General features: G+C 51.1%; 7 protein-coding genes across 7 annotated transcripts; 3 read left to right on the top strand and 4 right to left on the bottom strand.

Moving 5' to 3' along the window:
* Positions 1-408: 408 nt before the first annotated feature.
* On the bottom strand, positions 409-1,796 carry J7T55_005162 (wound-responsive protein ked; the record flags this gene model as incomplete). Its single annotated transcript, XM_053144534.1, has 2 exons — positions 409-1,661; positions 1,748-1,796. The coding sequence occupies 2 exons, from the start codon at positions 1,794-1,796 to the stop codon at positions 409-411; spliced, it is 1,302 nt and encodes a 433-aa protein (XP_052992886.1).
* A 2,241-nt stretch (positions 1,797-4,037) lies between these two features.
* On the top strand, positions 4,038-5,712 carry J7T55_005161 (uncharacterized protein; the record flags this gene model as incomplete). The annotated part of the gene is made up of 3 exons (XM_053144533.1): positions 4,038-5,112; positions 5,210-5,530; positions 5,657-5,712. 3 exons carry the CDS (start codon positions 4,038-4,040, stop codon positions 5,710-5,712), a joined length of 1,452 nt encoding a protein of 483 aa, XP_052992885.1.
* A 396-nt stretch (positions 5,713-6,108) lies between these two features.
* Positions 6,109-7,603, bottom strand: J7T55_005160 (uncharacterized protein; the record flags this gene model as incomplete). Its single annotated transcript, XM_053144532.1, has 3 exons — positions 6,109-6,434; positions 6,526-7,069; positions 7,163-7,603. 3 exons carry the CDS (start codon positions 7,601-7,603, stop codon positions 6,109-6,111), a joined length of 1,311 nt encoding a protein of 436 aa, XP_052992884.1.
* Positions 7,604-10,954: 3,351 nt separating this feature from the next.
* On the bottom strand, positions 10,955-12,645 carry J7T55_005159 (uncharacterized protein; the record flags this gene model as incomplete). Its single annotated transcript, XM_053144531.1, has 8 exons — positions 10,955-11,163; positions 11,235-11,314; positions 11,377-11,473; positions 11,549-11,758; positions 11,821-11,928; positions 11,985-12,178; positions 12,234-12,388; positions 12,460-12,645. 8 exons carry the CDS (start codon positions 12,643-12,645, stop codon positions 10,955-10,957), a joined length of 1,239 nt encoding a protein of 412 aa, XP_052992883.1.
* An 800-nt stretch (positions 12,646-13,445) lies between these two features.
* Positions 13,446-14,784, bottom strand: J7T55_005158 (uncharacterized protein; the record flags this gene model as incomplete). Its single annotated transcript, XM_053144530.1, has 6 exons — positions 13,446-13,584; positions 13,637-13,923; positions 13,972-14,078; positions 14,130-14,211; positions 14,262-14,387; positions 14,446-14,784. 6 exons carry the CDS (start codon positions 14,782-14,784, stop codon positions 13,446-13,448), a joined length of 1,080 nt encoding a protein of 359 aa, XP_052992882.1.
* Positions 14,785-16,456: 1,672 nt separating this feature from the next.
* Positions 16,457-17,511, top strand: J7T55_005157 (uncharacterized protein; the record flags this gene model as incomplete). Its single annotated transcript, XM_053144529.1, has 3 exons — positions 16,457-16,876; positions 16,932-17,189; positions 17,482-17,511. 3 exons carry the CDS (start codon positions 16,457-16,459, stop codon positions 17,509-17,511), a joined length of 708 nt encoding a protein of 235 aa, XP_052992881.1.
* Positions 17,512-17,943: 432 nt separating this feature from the next.
* Positions 17,944-19,379, top strand: J7T55_005156 (3-carboxy-cis-mucoante lactonizing enzyme; the record flags this gene model as incomplete). The annotated part of the gene is made up of 4 exons (XM_053144528.1): positions 17,944-18,041; positions 18,207-18,294; positions 18,370-18,931; positions 19,018-19,379. The coding sequence occupies 4 exons, from the start codon at positions 17,944-17,946 to the stop codon at positions 19,377-19,379; spliced, it is 1,110 nt and encodes a 369-aa protein (XP_052992880.1).
* Between the last annotated feature and the right edge of the window lie 3,698 nt (positions 19,380-23,077).

Genomic DNA, 23,077 nt, shown 5'->3' with positions numbered 1-23,077 from the left:
ATACTTTTAGGAGATCCACGACGTTCGCCGCGTCCAGGACTGGTCTAAGTGACGGGGGAAGGCACCAGTATCCGAAGGGAGAGGGGGCAGCGTGTGTTTACAAGCCCGGGAAACCAGCACACGACTTGCGCGTCCAGCAACAAACATGGAGGCGCATTGATTTCATCACGAGACGGAGTTCACTGTATTTATTTTTATTAACACAGCATGGATGGCTTTTGGACCTCATGAGCAGGAAGGTCGAGCCGGGGTTTAGCAAGAATCATAAAAGCTGCAGCAATTGGTATCGTCTTGCAAGACTGGCTCCCTGAAATATTTCCGAATTTTGGACGCCAAAAGCTCCCCCATCCCTTCCTGAGATGCTATTTTTACAACACACGAGAATCGGTAGCAGCGGATGGCATCGGCTCATGCTCCCAGGCCCTTGTGTTGACCGCCCGTGTCAAATTTCATCCTCCGACCGGCCTCGAACTGCTTCTCCAGCTCCCCCGTAACCTTGCTCACGTCAAAGTGCGACCGCGCTGCCGCCGACCCTTCACTGGTGGTCGCAGCAGCAGCAGCACCTCCGCCGGCGTTCTTACCGCCCAGGAGCCGGAGGAACTTGGCCTGTCTTGACGCGCCGCCACCGAGCTCGCTGACATTCCAGTTGGCGGCCTCGGTCGCTGCCTTCTCGGCTTGAGAGGGCTGCTTGTTGTCTGCGCCGGACTTTGCATCTTTCTTGCCTTTGTCCTTGTCTTCGCATTCCTTGGTCGCCTTCTCCTTCTTGGATTTCTTGTCCTTCTTTGCCTTCTTCAGCGCCACCTCATCGGCCGGGACGGCTGCTGGGGCTGGAACATCTGCTGTGACTTCGTGGGCTTTCTGTTCCAGCTCGCGCTGCTTGTCCTTCTTAGAATTCTTGGTAGGGGGCTGCTCGTCGGCTGGTGCATCAACCGGCGCACTCTCGGTCTTGGCTTCTGACTTTTTCTTCTTGTCTTTCTTGGATTTCTTCTTGGCTGGTGATTCTTTGTCTGCAGGAACATCCGTGGTGACATCGCCAGCCTCGAGGTCACGCTTGCGCTTCTTTTCCTTCTTCGAAGGCTTCTCGGTGCTCTCGACCTCGCTGGTAGTGACTTGAACTTCAGCAACAGCCTCGGGGTCTTGCTTCTGCTTCTTGTTCTTCTTCTCTTTCTTGGCTGGCTTATCCTCAACAGCTTGCTCCGCCTCCTGCACAGCCTCTTCCAGTGGTTCTTTCGACTTTGACTTTTTGCTCTTCTTGTCCTTCTTTCGGGGCTTTTCGTCGTCGATTGGGGCGTGGTCGTCAGTCGCGCCGGTTTCCTCGTTGGCCTCCTCACCGAGTTTCTCCATCATCGAGCTCTCCTGCTTCTGCAGCTCCGTCAAGTGCGTCTGCCTGGCCTTGGCCTTTAGTGCCTCAGCCTGGAGCTTCGTGTCCTGCTCCTGCAGCTTGTCCGCCTTCGCTTCCTCGCGCCGCCTCTTCTTCTCGAGCTTCGCGGCTTTGTTTGCGGCCTTCTTCAGCTTGTCCTGCTCCTTGCGCTCCCCGGTCCATTTTCCCGCGCGCTCGACGTTGGCCTTGCGCGCGACCTTGCCCTCTGCTTTATCCTCCCGCTTTGCCTTGCGCTCAGCCTTGCGCTGGGCGCGCTGGGCCAGTTTGCGCTTGGTTTCCTCTGCATCGCGCTAAAGTCAGCATTGGAACGCCCTGGAGGCGTAGATAGATGAATCAATAAGTGAATGGAGGTCTTTTGTGCTGTACCTTTTGCGGGGATCTCTTGCCGAGACTTGTCCCCCTCTGTTGACTCCATTTCTGCGACGGATGGGAGCTTTGCTGAAGTCACGGAATGCGATGATCGTCCCCAGGTTGTCTCCAACTTTTTTCTGGACTGCCTGAATTCTGCCGCCTGTCACCAGGGTGCAGCTGCCTAGGGTACTTTTCTGCCGATTCCAGAAGGCGGTGAGATGCCGTCCGACCTCTCTCCCAAAAACTATATAAGGTGGACAACCCCCATCCGTCTTCCCTCCCTTCTCTCTTTTCCTCCCCAGCCTTTCGGGCATCTTGGTCATTTGAACAACTACAGAGAAGATTAGCATTGCCCCTGCACAAGGTTGACACAATGCATAGCAAAGATTGCGACCCATTTTTTTTCACTGTGCTCTTCAGTTTACTGGGGACACGGAGAAGAATCATCCTCTTTCATTGATGGCTCTGCTCTTCTCTTTGGGAAAATTTTAGTCATCTACGTATGCACAAAATCCCAGAATATACAGTATATAGATATTACGGTCAACAAAAGGATGGAACATCACAGGACCACCATCGAGGTGCTCATGCTACTGGATGACTCTTCCCAGGCCTAGGGTGACGGGTTAGGGTCTCATGGCGCAGCACTACATAGGGCGGCAGGGGCTAACTTGAGTTCCAAGGAGGTAGTCTAGGCAGCAGACCAACCTTGAATTATAGGACATGTCATTTTCTTCTGGGCTGTGATTCATGAGTTGGAGGCCAGATAGCAGCCTGGAGATATGCGACTATGGCCGTACTCACTGCCCTATAATAAAACTCTGTCGGTGCCTTCACGAGCATTGCTTTATGTATGTTCATGGATGGGATGTATCTTCCCAATTTGTACCCACACATTCTATGTTGTCCAAGTAAGAGTGCTTCGGCTAGTTTATGCAGTGAATGATAAATCAATATACATCCAAATAGATATTTGTGCTGCTAGGTCTTGAATGTTCAGCAGGTTCATTGCTCTAATCTTGATATTTCTGGATTCATTTGGATATGTATCCCGTGGCGCCTTACTGTACCTATTGGCACCGCTTCATGCCAGAGAATATTCATGTCATGCTATTCTTGCATTGGATCTCGGCATACCGCCTGGCACCATCGGCCGCGGAAAGCTTAATCTTCCGCAACTCACGAACAGCTTGAGCGGCTCTCTCAATTCCACCGAGGAACCTGGTTTCCGCATCCATCCAGTTCAAAGAGGTCAACAGCTGCTGTATACATCACCAACCGAAGGATGTTCACCCTTTCGGTTCTCAGCACATGGGGCACGGGTGTTTATTGTGGTTTATGGCGGCCTCTGCAAAATACTCTGGTTTTTTGCCAACCTTGGCTATCCACTTTTTGGACAGCTTTATTCAATCTGAATGGTACCTTACATACAGTAGAGGGCTTGCTAATTAAACCACTTGCCTTATACATAGGTCGGAATGAAAGACTTATATAGCTAGCTGGACAATGAAAAGTAGCACTGTAACACTGGAACAGTATGTGTTACAATCCGACAGAATCAAATTGTTTGCAGAAGGCATCATTGGCTGTCAATACCCTCTGCATCGAGTTATCTGGGAAGAAAACATGTGTACGCTCCTGATGCTTTCCGGTCCTATTCCATCTACCTGACCTAGGTTTCGCACATCGAGTAGGCGCGTTCGGTCCGAGGAGAGAGATCCTGAGTGTTTTAGAACGTTCTTAATAAAGTATTTAATCGTTTCGATCAACTTCCCTGTTCATGTCGCAGCTTCGCCTAAATCTCGCGTCCAGTGTGATCCGAGGCCAGCCCATGCCCGGTTGTGCATATTATGAAGCTGTACAACAATATCCCCATACTCGAAAGTTCTTGGCACCGTCTCGTGGGGTCCGGTCTCATCTTGATCGCATATAGGAGGAGCGACTTGGTGAGGGACATGTATGGGTAGATCACTTGGCTGCCTGGCCGTGGGGGCGACAAATTGGTCGGGGATGTGCGCTTGGCTCGTCGCATGAGCCGTGAAGGATTCACATCCACAGCGCTCTGCAGTAGCCAGTTTCAGCCGCCAGAGGCCACACCAGGCCAGCGCGGGCTGGATATGCTATGAGAAAATAAGAGTACTCAATCGAATTGAGGTGAGAAAGCGAAAAGGCGAGATGCTAGTGCCTGCATTTTGCACTTGCTGTCTCTCCATTCCCTATTCTTTGTCAATTCCCGGTCGTCTAGAAGAAACATGCGCTAGGCACGCTGACCTGAGTATTACTATTAATCAAATCTGGTCTCGCGATGTCCAAGTATCCCGATAGCCTCGGCGAAGGATCTGATGCCCCTCAGGTGTTGGTCCCACGTCCTGATCTCGATAACCACAAGATTCCGATCGTCTACGCGGAGGAGAAACAAGTCTCAAGTTCGGATACAGAGTCATTTGCCCGCAGCCAGCCATATGAACCCTCGCACTATACTGCAGACTTCAGCGATCGTTCCAAGCGAGGAGAACAACAGCCCGAATTCCACAGACCAGCAGGTAGCAGGAGGATATGTGGACTGCGGCCAGGATGGTTCTGGACTGCCGCAGTGATAATTGTACTGCTGTTGATCGGCGCCACTGCCGGAGGCGTCGCAGGCGGAATGATGCGCCGCCAGAGCCAGACGCCCTCGCCGGCGTCGGCATCATCATCGGCGCCGTCGACCGGGCTACTAGGCTCCCTGCTCAGCGCGGTCAACTGGACAGACAGCACCGGGTCGCAGCGCAAGGCGGTATTTTACCAGCGGAACGGGACCCTGCGTGTAAGCCGCAACAGCGGTAGCGGCACGGCCGCGTGGGCGGAGCTGGACATTGAAGATCAATTCTCGACGGGTGCGGTGGCAGCCATGAACGCAACGCCACTGGTAGCCAGCATCATGGGCGGCGCGAGCGCCGACACCTCCTTCAGCGCAGCGCTATACTTCGTCGACGCCGGCAACCACATCCGTGACCTGGTGAGCACCGCAGACGACCTGGCAACATGGGCCAAGGGTCCGCTGTGGAACGTCTCAGTTGTCGCCAACGCCATGTCCGGGCTGGCGGCGTCGGCACACGTGTGCGCCGACGGATGTCTCGGTGACCGCATCGTCGTCTTCCAGGCGAGCGGCGGCGACTTGTACTCTGTCCACGGTCCGGACTGGGCCGCCGCTCCGACTCGCATCGTGGGCGCTAACATCGGCACGCCTCTCGCCCTGACAACGGCCGCGTACGTTAACAGCACCAGCGGTGCCGTCGACTTGGCAGCTGAGCCGACGCAGCTGCGGCTGTACTACCACCGCGACACCAACATCGACGAGTTCTTCTTCAACGACGAGACGCCATTGGTTTGGAACGCAGGTGAGACGCAATGAGACCCCTGCGCGCAGCTGTCTCCCCCTCTCCCCTCTCCCCTTGCCCTTGAGCATCAATACCACCGGGCACAGATTACTGACAGGCAGGCTGGCGGCAGGGTTCGTGGGCGTGGCAACAGGCCTCGAGGCGTCGGAGGCACCGCCCGGACTGACGGCGGCGCCCTCGGGCCCAGCAAATAGCGTGGTGCAGGTGGCGGTGCTGAAGGGGTCTGGCAGCGCCGAGGTGAGCTACGTTCGGGGCACGACGGGCCGCTTCGAGGACAGCACCTGCAACCTCCCGGCGCAGTTCGCCAACGGCAAGAGCGTCACCGCCGGGGCGCCGAGCTCTGGGGCGGCGGCGATCGCGCTGAGCCACAACTTCGCCCTGTATGTGCTCACGGGCGATGGGATGCAAATACTTGAATGTAAGTCTTCTCCCCGCCCTAATCCCTTCTTCCGCCTTGTCCCCACTTGGCTCGGCTCTCTCGGTGCGGCATCTCCTGGGGGACACCACTCCAGCCTCTTGTAATAGGTAATTAACTTGGTTGTAGACGGCTGGTCTAACGCGGGCCCGGACTCGTTCCGCTTTCAGGGCACAGTCGTATAGACATGCCTAGATGTGTTGATGTGGCAGGATCCGGCTGTCTTTGAATGTTATTAAAGTGTAAAGTATGTTGTGTAAATGGTCCTTCAAGCGTTGCAAAGGCCCCTTAGGTAATCTGTAAATCTATGTTATAATGTTCGTTAACATCTATAATGAGCCTACTTCAGGTTCAGCTAGGCACAGATGTCTACTTTGGTGATCAATGACAGACATCCGACAACTTCCAAAACTTTTCTCACAGTTAACTTGAGATCAATTCTCTAATTCCCGTCTCTGCCCTTGAAGTTGAACAGCGCAAGGAAGCAACAAGTAGTAGAATACAACAGCCTGTCGGTATTGTGACGTACTACTATTATAGAATTAATGTGGCCCTGAGAAGGCCCTGTCCCGGCCAGCCCACTATTCGATCGACATATCCCTCGGGTTCCCCAGATCTTTGGATGGCTTGTGGATCCGCACGAGCCTCAAAAAATAGTCCTCGAGCACAAGCAAGTTCAACATAATACCCTGAGCGTGCCACGCGACAGCAACTACGCACGCACCGGCAACGGCATCGAGCACGAAGTGGTTGGCCGTGGCGACAATTGCGGTCAGGATGAGGGCTGGGTACGCCATGCCACCCATGACCAGTGCCATACGTCGCCAACCGCGGAACTGGACGGGCATCGTGGCCACGGTGAGGCCGATGAGGAGCGAATACCCGAAGTGGAGGGATGGCATGGCGGCTATTGGTGATGAGCGTCAGCTATCGGATACAAAGAATGCTTGGGTCGAACGTTCGAAAAGAGAAGGTGGAACGCAGGAATCTAGACTCACCATATTGGTTGCAGAACTTGTTGGTAGTCCACACACTGCTCTCGCCATCCGCACTGTGGACCGTGTCGACGAACCCGTATCCCCTCGCCTCCTTCGCGTCCGGGCCGCTATAGTTCGGGTCGCTCAGCAGCCTCGGCGGCATGCAGGGCCAACAAGTGAAAATGATGAAGGCGAAGAGGTTGCACATTGCCATCGTCCTTCGCCTCTGCTCATACAGGGCTGGGTTGAGCGCAGGCCGGCCAGCTGCCGTGGGTGTGGACTTGTTCGGCAGGGCGCTCTGTGCCATTTTCCTCGGCCGTGTGGTGGTGAGGTAATAGAATACTACGAGGAAGAGGATGCTACCCGGGATGTGGATGAAAGAGTAAGCCCGGTTCGTCCAGTGCATCAGCGTCGCGTGCTGCAGGAACCACTCCTGAATGGGCCGCTCAACGAAAATGTGAAGCCGCTGTTCCAAGTGGATGAGCTGCAGGGCATGTCGCCGCGCGACGTCGACGGTATTCTCATCCATGGTCAGGGCGCCGACGGCTCGACCGACCTGGTACACCTGTGAGGAAGGTCTTATCAATATGGAATTCTAGTACGTTTACCAGGACCTCAACGCCGGTACGTAGTCCAAAGTGTATCTGCCTATGCTTACCCAGTATATCAAGGCCCAGTACCACGCCTCAACAAGGAACGGCAACCTTCGCAAAACTCGGCTGAGAATTCGGTCCTCGAAAACCTCCGTGTTCGGTGTGATGACTTTCTTCTCCCATTTCCAGAGCCGCAACGTTCGATATCGCCACTTAGGGCCGAGGTCATCATCCCCTTGGCTAAGAAGTGTCGTCGAGGAACCACGTGAAGAACCGCTCCACGGACTGAGCGGCATCGAATCATCATCATCCCCCGACCACCGCCTTGCCGACTCTGCCTCGAGAGAATCCCCAGCGAATGAGCGCTTCGGAGATGAGGACGATGACCGAATCTCCTTCTCGTAGGCCCTCCGCCTGCCGCTGCCGGGTCTATCGCGGTTGATGATGGTTCCCCCGGCCAGAAGGCTCACCACGATTAGAGGCTCGAGAAATGCTCCCACGCCCATGATTGACCAGTGTTGGATGAATCGGATGATTATTCGTTGTCAGGCTTGTATTACACAAGCTGGCCTGGACTCCAGGCGGTCGAGGGCGGTCGTGATAGACCGAAAATGGTTATACTTATGACAGACAGTACAAGCAAAACTCAGGCTCGAAATCTGATAACGGAATTGCCCTACAAACTACTGGCAGGAGGGCCCGCTACGTTTATACGTTTTGAGAGGGTGGGCACGCGACCACCCGCCTTAATGCCCGGGCAGCCATAGGCAGCCTTATTACGGATGGGACTTCTTGGCCGACATGGTGGGTGTTCCCAACGGGTAGAACCAACAGGAAGAACACACCCTTGTCCAAACCCGCCGGAGTATTGGCAACCTCCAGGGGCCCGTCGCGTGCGAAGCGACGAATCCGAAGCGGCAGAGGCATCACAGACCAGGTGGCAGGAGAGCCAAGAGAGTCTTGGCGGCTTACTTACACGTCGATGATGCGCCGTCACCCATGCTGACGGGTGACAAGTCCGCAGGGCAACGGGGCAGCACACCAGACCGAGGCCCCGTTGTGGGTGAGGGATGGCCCATGCCTGCAGTATATCTATCACTGTTATCTTTTTTCTTCGGTACCCGGCACACCAATGCGGGTACTGATGACGACTCGCCCCCACGGATGTGGTAGGTCGTTAGCTTTCCATAGGTTTTCTTGGCATCACAAGCCCTGCTCGATTTGGGGCCGAGCGATCCGAAACACTTGATGGCGGTTTGGGTTGCGCAGCTGTCATGTCTGGAACGTCAAAATTGAGATGCCAATGTCGTCCCATATGTTGTGCCCTCTAGCGATGGCGGCAATGGGGGAGGATAAAATGTGCCTTGCATGTGTGGCACGAGAAAATCTTATACGAGTGCGGTATACGTGAACAAAAAGGTGGACCTGTGGGGATTGAGAATGCAAGCACCGAGGCGCTTCGGAGGATGGTGCATGCATGGAAGGAAGAGGAACCCACTGAACTACTCCATCTATTACTAAAACTCTTAAGTTTCGAACCCTTTAGTAAAATTCGACAATGCCCCTGGTTGTTGATCGCGGCACTCTGGGCTATTGCAGATATGTTTGTGGCCTGTTTGTGCATGAATACGGACGGGCTCTGTGCTGGCGCGCAACGGCGCTTCCGTGCTGCCCACCCTGGCGTATTCTGTGGCTCTTGATTGGTTCGTGCCAAGGGTGTTGTCAAAAAGATTACCGTAGGCACGCGACCTCTGGGAGTCGATGTGCCATGGTAAGGCTGACAACCGCGCAATCCCAAGTCAGCTTACGCGTGCTGGTAATTATAAACATCAGTAATGTCCACGCATTTGATGATGCCATTCACGGCCCCAAACACAGTGATTCCAAATGAGAGTTTAGATACGCTTCATTAGCATCTGGCAGACGTTTCCCCCATGGTCCTTGAAGCTCTAGCAGTGGTCGATCGAAGTTATCTTGGACCGGACTTCTTGGCGAGTCCGACATTCCGTTCCATTCACATTCCACGCCGAAGCATGTGGCCGCAATGGATCAATCTAGCCCGGGAGGCTCGGAAGGATCGTACGCGCTGAGAATGGTCCAAAAAGCCCCTTAGAAGTTGGGTTCTTTTACTATTGATCCTCGAATTGCGCTGAAGGAATCGTTTGCATCATCCTCTCAGGAGTCAATGATCCCTTTGGCTAGTTTACCAACAGACGAGGTGGATTCGACCCCGGGTTTCAGAGACAGTTGTAATTATTCAGGTACGCATCACCGTTGGTCGTTGATGCTTAGTCTTTGAAAGTCCTCCACATCTTCTGAAGTGCCACGCGAAAATTGTTGTCGAAAATGAGGTATTGTTGGAACTATCTGGGTAGGATTAGCTACCCAAAAAATATACTCCTTGCTTAGAGAAAAGCTCACGGTGTCCTCAGAAAAATACCATCCCTGAAGACAAGCCTGCGTTTACATTAGTTATTCTTATCTCGAGTGCTCATTGCGTGATACACTGACAAAGACAGTGAGAGAAGAGTACGCGATCCAGGTCCTCAACCTCGTCATAGGATATCACGTTCCCTATCAGTGGCTCTAAGTGTATCAACCACGAGGCATAGTTTTCAGGCATTACAAAGCCTTACATATTTATCACCTGATATGTACTACCCGCGACCTTGGCTTGTAGTGAGTTCTTTCGATGGCGAATGAAAAGTTGACCAACTCATCACCACTATGTAAAATTGCATGCTCAGATTCGAGGAGTCAGTACTTATTCAAGAACATTGAGCGATTTCTATGTCCATCAAGTGATACATACTTCTCATATTGGAAAAGAACTACACACCACTTAACTCAGCCGAGGGTCTCTAGGATGAAATTCCAAAAAAAAAAAAAAAAAAAAAAAAAAAAGTTTGTCGTCCCACAGCACCTACACCAAGGGGCTTCATTTTACAAGCATGCGGCGGATTGTAATAGTAGGTAGGCCGTTGCATATCATCCGGTGATTTAACGAGCAACTCCTCCGAAGTATACGACTCAATTACGCTGCTTCGCGGCGACTTGTGAACAACCCACGCTGTCCAGACTGACGAGCAGCACGCATCTAGCGAAAGCCTCCAACGCGTCGTAATTACCAACATACTCATGATGTCTACTATCCTCTTGATGACTATATGGCTGACAACAACACTGCTACTCCCCCCGCCTAGGGCGAAAAAGGACGGAGCAGAGACGACTAGTATGAGCTGTACCCGTGTGATCGAAGACATTGAGGGCGAAACGACACACAGACTTACAATGTGAAGTGTTTATGGGAGCAAAGAGTGATGGTACTGAAGACCCAGCATGACCCCTGGAGGACTCTTCAGGGAGACATAAGGAGGTAGACGAATTGAAGGGGCAAAATTGGGTTGAGAACGAGGAGCACAATTTAGGACCACTCGTTCCAAAGGATACGGCTACAGACGTCTACATGGGATTTCCGGAATTTCCAATCCCGTAACTTCATTCCGATGTTGGCGTTGTTGTAATGCTATTCTGATCGGACTTCAAAACAGAGCCTTCAAGCTAAGACAGAGTCGTGGTCTTGATTTCCGTGATTTATCTATCCGAAAGATCTCACCTGGACAGTGATACCTAGCATCCCCACATAGGTCATCCAGCATTATTACTGTTCGTATAAAAAGGTCCTCTGTAATTGAGAAAGTTCCAAATTTTGATTTTGAACTCGATTCGGAGACTCTGGTGTTGACTCGCGTTGATCTCGACAAAAAGAGAATTATGCTAAGCAAAACCAATTCTGACATCGGATACCTGGAACTTGAATGAACAAGCCTCCGCCAGTCTTGAAGAGAAGCTTATGTCTATTGCAAGGCCACACCCGATGCGGCCAGTGTAGCATAGAAAAGTTTGGTCTTGCCCATGATGATCATACGTCCCTCGCCCGCGAACTGGAAGTTAGCGGCAACGATACCGGTGTAGATCTTGCCGAGGAGCTTCCCAGAGTTATTCCAGACGTGCACGCCGTCATTGGTGCCAGCGTAGACGTTGCCCTTCGAGTCGCAGTGGATGCCTATATGACAGTCCAGTCAGTCACCGAAGTAGTTGTGAGCTGGTAAATTATGGACTCGGAGCTGCACTTACCGTCAGGCAGACGAGCATGGACGTGCGCAAAGGTCTTGCGGTTCTCCCAAGTACCATCAGGTTGAACATCAAAACGGTAGCTATCGACACTCGTTAATCCCAAACATATCAAATAAGCGGCAATGCGGAGCGAATTACGTACATTGTGGCTGGCTTGGTCATATTGACGCCAAAAAGCCCTTGGCTCATTCCCGTGTCCGTGACATAGGCGTAGCTGCCATCGGGTGAGTGAGTGAGTCCTGCACAAACAGATTTTCAGCTTTTACATCAATCGTCTAAGTAGGATATAAAGGAGGTATTGTCTTGAGACATACCATTCGGCGAGACAAAAGCGTCGGACACAACGGTTAGCGCACCGGTTGATGGGTTCAGACGGTACACCTGGTTAGGCAGACCCGGCTCAGGGCGGAAGTACTGCCAGTATCCATATTGGGTGTCTGTGAAGTAAATGTCGCCGTTGCGTGGGTTCACTGAGACATCGTTCAAGGAGTTGAACTGCCTGCCGAAGTAGTTGTTGGCAAGAACTGCGATGAAGTCAGATATAAATTGCTTCTACAGCCGCTTAACGTTCGCCGGGCGTACTCACGCGTTGTGTTGTAGGGTTCAACGGGGTTCATCAGGTACAGCGCGGATGGGATATTGTCTCCCTGGCCCTCGCCTGCAAAAATGATGTTACCCTTGTAGTTAGTCCCGCCTAAGGTAGACTACGTCAGCATTTTTATTTGTCGTTACGGTTTCAATCCCACATACCGTTGGGGTTGATGACCTGAGGGTTTGACGGCACGGTGTGAACAGTGACGGCCTCGGCACCGAGAGATCCGTTGCGCAGCGACTCTGCATCCGCAAGGGAGATCTTCTGGATGATGGACGACTTGTTCAAACCAGTTCCAGCAGCGGGGTTTCCGGCGTTTTGGACGAAGAAGACCTCATCCGTAGGCGGATACCTTTTTGAGAGTCAGCTTCCCTGTCCAACCTGTTAGTCGAGTTGATTCTGCGTACCATGTAACGGCCTCGTGGAAGAGCGGGTCGGTGTCCGACGAAGCGAGCAAGGTCAACGACGGATCACTGCCAATGATGTCGTAAAAGTCCGGATCATACACATGGAAAGGCTTTTCCGTGAGAGACTCATGAGTAACGCCAGGCCAGAGAAATTCCTATCATGATATTGTTAGCCATCGCTCTGCGACACAATGATTTGAACTGCTGTTTGGCACAGAATGCATACTGTAGTAGCGTTAGCTATCGATGGAGGAGGGACCTCTGCCAATACGAGGAAGCTCTTCTGATCAATGATTTGAGCCTTCTCCGGCAAGGGTCTCTCAGCCGGCGAAGCGGTCTGGGCTTGGACTCCAGCAAAGGAGCCAAGACCTTCGAGAAGAGCAAGGCCGGCAGCGAGTCTAACGGAAGCCATAGCGTTTCACTGTTCCTTGAGCCTGGAGTGCGACCTCTCATGAGACCCCAAGGGCTACCAATGGCTCTATCTTGATATTTATACCTATATGCCAAGATCTCGGACTCCACCCTGCCTGGCCATCGTCACTAAATCTAAAGGGGTAGAGAGCTTGAACCATCTCGGTTGTTCGCCGTGCGATCCATTGACTGATTCAAAGGACATGGGTCGCAACCGCAAGTGTCCTCTAGTGTACTAGTAACCGAGTGCTTGGCTACGACCCTGAAGGGGGGCTACGTGGGCCTCTGGGGTGGATGTGCGGATAAATATCCGCTTTCTGGACGGTCGAGAACCAGGATCTTTTGATGTCACGCGGGCGGAAGAGTTAGATGCAATAGACTATTACACAATACTAGTTGGAGGCAGAAACAGGGTTTGAGGTGCGGGGTCTGGGGTGTGGACGGACAGACTGTGGGGAAGAAATGTAGCGAAGTGTTGATGAAGCGCAAACATGCGCTTACATAAGCGGTGATTTCGAAGACTATGACTATTTAGAAATTCAAACAAAATTATTACATTGTAGTTATCAATTCACAGGTGTTTTGTGAGATTTTCAGGCCTGAAAGTCGATTTAATTCCATTCGGGGTTCCAACAAGCAACATTTCGCATCACAGGCCTCAACTTTGGGGTGTTGCAAAGCCGTTCTCTTTTCTGACACCTTGGACAAGGGCTAGACATCTATAGTGCCCATTTGGTGCTCAATACTTCTATTTTATACACTTATGTACATGAGCTTCTCAACGTTCTTCTTCTCGCCCCATTACCTGATGCCCTGGTGCTTGGGCGACAGGCTTTCAAGAATCAAGCCGACCTCGTCATCAAGGGCTTCAAGGATGTGAGTAGGTGGATAGCGAGGCCACCATCCCAAATCCTTTCCGTGAGCGGCGGTGTAATTTGATCTATATGTTGATATTAGCCCACTGTCAACGTCTCAGGAGTATATTTGCTTACTGTCCACCAACCTTGACCACGACCGAAGACGTTTCAACATTCAATGCCTTAGCCATTTTCTGCAATGCCTCGTCTGTGACCATTTTCACCGAAGCATCTTCGATGATCCCCCGCTTCACCAGAGCTTTGTTCGTCGCAGAATATATATCGTCCCAGCGCGCCGATCCTGAGGATGCCAAGTAGAAACCGTGCTTCCCGTGATCAGGGTTGGAGTCATTGAGGATAGCCTTGATGAGCGAAATGAACAAGGCGGTGCAGTCACTTATATGGCATACAGGCCATGTCTTCTAAGTCAGCACCGATGAGTTGAAACTGGATGATGTGTCTCGATTTACCTTCCCCTCTCGCCCGATTCTGTACACACCGCCTGCTGCCTTTGCAGCAATCACGATATCAACCGTCTGGATGGAAATGAGGTTTCCAAAGCCAAGTCCTTTGCCGTCTTCTTCATGTCAGAAAGCTCAATAAGAGGGTGGTGCAAGTGATTTCTCACAGACAATGCATGGAGAGAACACGTAAATTCTCACGTTATGCTCTTCTCCGGCTTCAACCACAGTGATGGTGGTTTGGACAGACTGTTTGTTGCTTAATCAGCTATTCCACGACCGAGACAGACTCGACCTACGTGCTGCAGCTCCTCGTGAGCGGCTTTCTGACTCTTGTGGATCTCATAAAGATTTGGATCGTTGTCATACAGAAGGCCATCTGTAGGGGCCCCGGCCATGTCGGAAAATTGTTTGGTTCCAGACGTCTGAGAAGTAAGTCAGAAGAGCGTGCTCATCGTGTGCGGTGTCTATCAAGATACCCACGAAAACAAAGTGTACTTCCTGCCCAGTAGTTTTCTTAAGCTCCCCAAGAGCCTTGATGAACGCAAGTTGGCCGTTGGGGTAATATGAGTCAATCAGATAAATCACAACAGAAATGCGCTTCTCCAGGATTGAAGCCCTAATGCTCTTCTCTTGTAAGTCGCAGCGGACTGGTTCTGCGTCATATAGGGTCTTCACTGCATCGGCCTGGGCATCTGAGCGGACCAAGGCATACAAAGACTGGTAGCCTGAGAGATTGGACTGGGCCCACGAAGCGAGCAAGGACCCACCGAGGTATCCAGAGCCACCAGTGATGAGGACGTTGTGAACCATGTTGGTCATGCGACGAAGGGTGTTTGATGAAGATGGCCTACTCCAGCAGGAGAGTTAGGAATTTTTTGGCGCCGCAATAAATTATTCAACAATAGATCCGCATGAATCAAAGCCATTGCCCATATTAAAAATCACTGCGCCAACCTAGATTTCCTGCTCTAGCACCAAGCTGCCCTGACAGCCCGTTGCAAATTTGACAAAAGTAATCCAAATTTACGTATTATATAGTGAGATTTACAATTAAGATCCATTCCAAGTTGTGTATTCACAAGCAGATTACTCCTTACGATACAATTCAATGATTCATTTTTGATGTCTTCAGCGCGTTTGTGCGTGCTCTGTGCACGATTCGACACCGACTGAGTTTATAAAGTAGCCGAGTAGCTCCATATAGCCGACTCACTGCCTGTATTAATAATCTGTCAGGTTCAAAGACATCTAATGATGTTTTTTAGTCCGCGATTGGGTTGAGTTTCGGGGAAAGGTATGAGAAACATCGAGAATGAAATATTCGCTCATTTTGCAAGACAAAAGCTGCCAAACTCTGAGGTTGCATCATTAAAGAAAAGAGCTCATTTATTAAATTTCAACCAAGTAACCTTTAGAGTTGTTTAAAATGTGCGTTCCACGTCTTATATCTTGATCTGCAGTGCTTCTGTATCCCTCTCATTCACTGACCAGTTGACCCTTTGACGATCTTGCGTTCCTTTCCTCTTTTGACAGCATCGAGGTACAGCCAGAATTTTCTTGCCTGTGTAATCTGCTGGATCCACCTTGAACGGCAGGTACGTGTTTGCATATACACCCTCATCGTCGTCCATTTCGATAATGTTGATCTGCAAGACTTTAGGATCGAGATCGTGGGGTGGGACTAGATGATCAAATGTGACACCATAGTAATCAATACAACTGGCATCGTAAAAAGTCACTAATTTAGTTTACTACCAATATAAAGATGACGGATTGCCGAGAGTGTAAACACCTACTTCTTTGGTATCTTCCCTTCCATTACCCATCCTAAGTATTCATCCCGGACGATCATATCACCAAAAACTTCTTGACGTGTGTCTGTCCCGTATAGTGCCTGGTAAGTCAACTTTGCAAGCGCCTCCCCACCAGGCTGTGGGAAGTCTTGTGATCCTGCTGTTACGTGCCATGAATACTTCGGGACAAGTTTTTGGATGGAAACTAGGGGGCCTTCAATCTGAACTCGTACGGGCCGGTCAAGGGGCGGGGGATGAAGAGCGTGAGCGGGGTTGTGAATGCATGGTGGGATGTAGAGCTCGAGAGCCATTTGGCGAGAGGCGGTAAAATGAATGCGGCTCTTTAATTCTGGGTCAACTTCAGGGGGATCACAAGGAGTACATATTTCAAGAAGCATTGAGTCAGCATAACGCCAACACTCCTCTTTTGGTATTTTGCTGCGGCATCATGTATCATCGCCGGACACGCTAAAACGCTTTTGCGCTGGCCTTAACCCTTTACTGGTTCTGCAGCAACCAACAGACAGACCAGCATAAAACTACAGTTCAGCTCTCTGCCTGCTTATTCTCAATATGAGCCACGAACTTCTCCGAAGTTACGTGCCAAGTCCCTCGCCGCAATGCTCATCATTTACGAAAGTAGGCTGCCTTGATTTCCATTTTCACAGATCTTGCATCATCAAAATAGTGTCTGCGAAATGTCCAAGCCTGTCTTCGTCCTCCTTCACGGCGCATGGCACAGTCCAAAATGCCGGAGCCGTCTCAGCGCCGAGCTTGACAGAGCCGGATGCAGCTCCGTCGCGCCTGCGCTGCCCTCATCGGGATCCACGCCTCCAACGCCGGACTGGTCCAAAGATGTCGAGACAATACACAAGACCGTCTCAGATCTTGTGCAGGAAAACGACGTCGTCGTTGTCATGCACAGCTTCAGTGGGATGACTGGCGGCACCTCCCTCGAGGGGCTGGACAAGCAGACTTGCTTATCTAAGGGGCTGAAGGGCGGTGTCATCAGACTCGTCTACATTGTCGCCTTTCTTGTGCCCGAGGGATTCCAGCATTCCCCCCGGGGTACCCGCGACAATATGATTCCTGAGATGAGAACTGACATTAAAACGAGTGTGCGATTCGAGTCTCTTCAGACTCACAAGTGTACCCCACTGACACCATTTCCAGGCTAATATCATCACGGTGCTCCCGGAGGACGTCAAGGACATGTTCTACCAGGACTTAGATGACGAGACCGTCGCTGAGCTGCGCAAGGACCTCCGTCCACAGAGCTTCGCCTCCTTCTGGAGCACTACCACTCACGCTGCGTGGCGGTATATCCCGACCACGTATGTCCTATGTTTGAAGGATAGGCCGACTACTGTGGCTGCGGCTCGGTACCTTATTGGAACGGCCAAGGCGAGCGGGAGGCATGAAATCGACAATGTAATTGAGTTTGTTGCTGGACACTCTCCTTTTATTAGCAAGCCTCAGTGGATCGCCGAGACTCTCATCAGTGAAGCACGCCGTCATGCTTAATCTGATATTAACGTAGATGATCTTTTACGATTACATTTCTGAAATCTTACAAACTCATATTTGCTGGATTTCAATTTGGTGGTTCAAATTCGGTATTTACCAGACAAGATAGTATTGGTATCAGCTCAAACGCGGCATCGGGAGTCAAGCAGGAGATTGAAGGGGCTGCGTGAACTTGAGCTGTGACAGACATTGATAGGCCGCGCTGGATGCGAAATACAAGGCGTAGAGAGACAGACCTTCAAGCACCTTCTCCTTTTCGACCGCCGAAACTTTCCATATGAGATCCGTACTGTGGGGCTGGTCTTTGCCCAGCGACCTTTCGGGCACCCAGATGCACGTCTTTTTAAGGTTTTCAAAACTACTTGGCATACCCACCGCCGCGCCACCACGGAATGTGGGAGTCCAAGCAGTGAAGGTTATATAATTAGCGAGAAAGGGGGTCGTGTAGCTACCTATAGAAACAGATCATATGTAAATACAAATATCTCGCCGGTCAACGGCGTACCAGTGATCAAACATGTTTTGAAACCACTGTGAAGATAAGTGGATCTGACTATCCAGTCACTCTTTGTAATTGGCGATATTGGACGAAACACACTCGTTACTAACACCAACTTGCACCAATCCTTTTTGAACCTCTGTCGACCCTATTCCCAGGATGTTGTCTTCCTCCCTTGCACCTGTGGTGTTTGCCGCAGCTGTTCAGGCGACCACGCACCATATTATCGTCGGTTCGGCCCAGGTAGATACACTATTGTACGTTCTCTTCCAACCACTCTCGACTCTGCATCATATCCCCTGCCAACAGAAAATGGGGGCCAGGGGGTTCCTGCTCCACATAGGCTTCGACGCTCTGCAAGAAGATACTTCGGGAGAGGCTCAGTCATAGGACACACTGACACGATGCGATTTTTTATGTAGCACTCTCGAGTATGATGATAGTACAAGCGACTTCTCACTACTCGCAAACATCAGTGTGCCAAGTGCTCATCAATGGCTCACATTCAGTGTAAGTTAGGACTGAGGAGACTGGAAGACCTCCGACTTGTGCGAAGAAAGTGCTCGGCTGAGGATGGTCAAATAGCACGACAAGAAAAACTTGTACGGCACTGGCGATGCATCTACCATGCAAATAGTCAGCTACACTGTCGAAAACGCCACAAGCTTAATTTATAACACCACGAATATGATAGGGACATGCGCCACGACAACTGTCCATGCGGAGGCCCTTCAAGTCGAGCCATACGGTGTCTACGGAGTTTCTTACGGCAGCGGCTCAAACTGTGGTGGCGTGGCCGAGGTAGATGAGCGCGGGGTTATCATTGCGTCCATCCAGAACTACACCTACGCGAGCGCATCGTCCCTCCACGGCAACGGGTTCCATCCTTCTGGTGATTACCTGTACACCGCCGACATGGGCACCAAGGCCGTGTGGACTCACAAGGTCGACCGCACCACTGGCGCGGTATCATTTGTATCCCAGGGTAACTACACAGGCGGCTCGCCGAGGCACGTCGTCGCACACCCGTCTGGCAAGTATGCGTACGCCATGACTGAGTCCTCGAGCGAGGTTGTACTGTATAACATCGACAACTCCACCGGTGCAGCCTCTTTCTCGGGGACTGCTTACGGCATTGTTCCAGCGAGTAAGTTGATTATTCAGTGATCTCTTCCAAATTCCGTAGGCACCACGGCGTGAGGCAATGCCGCTGACTCTTGCGCTTCATTCCAGATTCGAGCGGCACGCACCGCGGCGAGACAGCCCGTGTTTCCAAATCGGGTACGTTGCTGTACGCCACCACTCGCGCCAACAGTTCCGACCCGGCCGCCATCGACGGCTTCGTATCGGGCTTCACTTTGGACACTGAAGGCAACATCCTGAGCCAGGACTTTATCGAGGCGACCACGACGGGCGGTGGCACCTCCAACATGGTTGTTCCGGCCATCTGGGACGACAATCTGTTCGTCATTATCGACGCTATTGACGGCAATGTGGAGATGTGGCAACGGGCCGACGATGGGGCAAGCGCGGCCAAGATTGCAAGCGTGCCACTTGGAGTCGAACATCTGATGAGCGGACTTTGGTATGATTAAAGCCATTGAGGAGCCCGGAGGAGGCGAGAGTCTTGTATCAGCATCAGAAGTAAATACAGAAGTTGAACCTTAAATCCATCGGGTCAAACCGCGACCGGGGTGACATAAAGCGCAAGAATGCACCCGATTCAAGGCAAACACAACTTGTGGTTTACAATGCGTCTGTTCAGACGAGAAGGTTTACATGTATAGAAGCGACAAACATTGTGCTGGATTTCTGATTCTCTCATTTAGCTGTTTGGTATTGGTCTCTAAACAGTGGGACGTCGAAGGTGGATGTGTGTGCAGGTTAGGGTGGCGGACTGGTGGACGTGAGGTTCATCTAGAGTGTTGTAAACCCTACCAGATACACAAGCATTGTATAAGAAAAAGAACTGTGAATTACATATTTATGAATTCTTTTCGGATTAAAGAAAAACCTTGTAATCTTTGTTTTTAGTTACTTATTAATCAGAATTACATTTATAACACTTCAAATCATGTCCCACGGGTATCATGCGAGCTGAAAATCATTTTAAGGCTCTTACACCACTTACTTAACACTCGACTCATTATGAGTGTGTGTCTCAAAACTTCTCAACATAGCACGGTCTGCAAGCTATATTTCCATTCAAAGTCATATGTGCGACTGTTCTAAGGTCTGTAAGCCATAAGTCCTTATCAAGTCATATGTCTCTCAACCCAAAATAGTCCGAGACATCAATCCCATTGCTTGTAAAATATCTACTGTTATTGGCAGATGAGCTTACGATTTGTGTTACAGAGGGGACTCAAAGATCATACGATTTATTATTCTGCGCCTTCTAGCTGGAATTAAAAGAACCCTCTGTACCATTTGTCCGAAAACACCAAATGCTAGAACAATGTGGTATCTCACTTTCAATCAGCTAACACTGCTCATAAGGTCTTAGATCAGTCAGACCACATTACTCCTGGCTGATGCTGACACTTAGAGAGGCAAGTACTTGCACATTCAAGGTTCTCTGACGACCTCCGCAGCGGTCGAACTTGCTGTAGGGTACCTGAAAAATCTGGGTATAAGAGTCCTGGTCCTCTCCGGAGCTTTGCCCCATATCTTGTTCCCAGCGCAAACAAATCAGATTAATCAACGACCAATCAATTCTCAACTATATCTCATGTCAAGCTCACTGCAAAATCTCACGATGAAGGTTTCTCTCCTCCTGAGTCTGGCTATGTCTGCAGCCATGGGAGCCCCTAACGGCTCGCTCCAAGGTGAGAACAAGATGGACTGGTGCCTTTTCAAGCTGTGCTTAGCTTGCTGACTGCGCAACCAGGGCTGGATTCAGAGCCTGCTGCACGGTTACAATATGCGATGGATTCGAGCTAACTGGCAATTGCTACACCGGCTGCTAGCCCAGAATTGACGAAATCTACCCGGATCCAGTGAGTGTCTCAAAGTCCTGACTCCAATTTTAAGAGGCTGCCATAACCTAACCAACGACTTCAAAGTACTGGCAAGATAATGCGGGATCCTGGGAGGTGTCTACCGCGGAATGTGGTTGTTATCCTCGACCTATAAATGACCCAGAAGGAATCTGCACTGTTAAAAACAATGGCAACTTGTTGAATTGTGTAAACAATTTGCTATCCTTCCACTGCGAGTTCTGACCTTAGGGCTATTCCAATTTACAATACTCGGATCGGCAATCACTTCACGGATAGAACCGGCTTATGGAATGTTGAACACTGTTGGCAGGCGTTTATTGCCTGGATTTACTTGAAGTAGCGCCAGGGTTCCATTGCGTTTTAGCAGTGCCAAGTAAAGTCTTTCAATGTTGAGTGCGTGGCAAGAGAACGAAATGTTATGGGGCTTGGGGGACAAGTGGGTGAGCAGAAGGGGTGTGTACGGTTAACGACTCGTGTTTGTAGAGTGCACAAATCAAAAGAGAGCGCGAGCAGATCCAGGGGATACTGTCCGACACGTTTGGCAGTGACCAAGGGTGAGAAGGTATGCTCGAAGTATCACATCGAAAGGGAGTAGATACGTGCTGTCATGATATATTGCTACCAGGGGTATAGGATGTCCGCGAATATGCGCTGGCTGGCTTGATCAAGGCTCTAAAACGTCCTCAGAAGTTGACAGTCCCTCCTTTACTACCAGTACGAGCTGGGGTCTAATAACATCCATCAAATGACCGCTCGGGGGGGGGGGGGAAGGGTCATCAGACAATGGGATATCAACGTTGTCACACGTCGCCAGCAATAGACCTCGTCATTTGGCTGTTTCCCAAGCAGGAAATGTATGGTCAGAGAGACACCAATCAAGGATAGTCGTACCTAATGTTGTGTCAACGTCGACGTCGTGGTCAGATTGACGATATCATGAGCTCAAGAGGCGACAAGTCAACGACGACAGGCGTCGCCAAGGCCTCACGGCTGACGAATTGAGGGGTGGGTGCATGTAGGATAGGGTGGGGGATGAGGCTCCCGAAAACATGCTGCGCAAGCAGGGAATGAAAAGAGACGAACCATCAGACCTGATTGGAGCCCAACATGATCCCACGAGGACGGGAACTGGGAAGTGGAACCACAGCCAGACGCGCAAGCCTCGAACTCCGAGGCGGACGAAGGGCACCAAGATCATTCTAGACATTAGATACGCGTGTTCAACATGCAGCCCACAGAATAAGGTATGTCGTGACTGGCCTCTGTGGGGCTGGCTAGCCTGATGCAGACTTGGACCAAGACGGACCAGGCTACACTAGCTTCCACTCAGATTTGGGTTGGGTTTGTTTTTGGGGAGGGAGCGGTGGGAAGGGTTGCGTGCAGGGGTGGTGCGGGAAACTTCTTTCTCATGACAAGGGGCACTTCTGCCGGACCATTTAGGCAGACATGTGCCATCTGCTCGGCATCTAGCTTTCTTACGTACGCAATCTGCCACATGCACACGCGTGTCTAGTGGGCCGATTCGGCATGTTGATTTCTTGTCTTCATGTCGTTGCCTTGCCGCGACGCCCTGCGAGCGCCCTTGCGAGGAGTGCGAGAGAAGCCTGCCAAGGAGCGCGTGCGATGGATGCCTGTTGCTCTGCAGTGGGCTGGCACGGCACGACTTGTGGTGATGTTTCCGGTGGGTATGATAGTACCGATATTCACACGAATTTTTTGGTGAAAGCTGTAAGCCGTAGTTGATTGGGAGATCTATCAGGCCTGCCTCAATGTGTGTGTGTGTCTCCACCGCCTAGGAGTCCTTTCCGCCACCGTGTGCTCCTTGTTCTTCCTTGTGTAGACATTACAGGATGCTTGAGGCGACCTCTTATATGAAGCTCGCTGAAAGTGCGAGACCGGAGGGGTATATTCAACCGTGGAAAAAAAGAAAAAAAGTCAAGCCCAGAACCCCAGAAGACGTATATCGCTGTCCCAAATGCAACCCCTCCCTCTCCTTTTTGCCATGTGCAAAAGAGCCAAAGGCCTGGTTGAAAAGCCACTTTGCTGTATCTGATCGCGCCAAACTCCGTAGCCAAATTAAGCATGAGATGGGTGTGTGCGTGCACCGCTGGTGCTTTTGGAAATAGGCAACGCTTGAGACGTAATCGTCGATCGCTGCCCAGCAGCCCAGCCTCCAGGCCTGCTGCAAGCTTCCTGCCGAGTGAGTGCGCATGCTCTGACGCCTGGTCACCGAGGACCCTGCCTCTATGCTGCTGCCTCGGAAAACAAAGATCTATGCCTGCTGCCTTGCA

Source organism: Diaporthe amygdali (assembly GCF_026229845.1).
Source record: "Diaporthe amygdali strain CAA958 chromosome Unknown NODE_17_length_903054_cov_64_435670, whole genome shotgun sequence".
Taxonomy (NCBI): Eukaryota; Fungi; Ascomycota; class Sordariomycetes; order Diaporthales; family Diaporthaceae; genus Diaporthe; species Diaporthe amygdali.
This window is presented reverse-complemented; position numbering and strand designations above follow the sequence as displayed.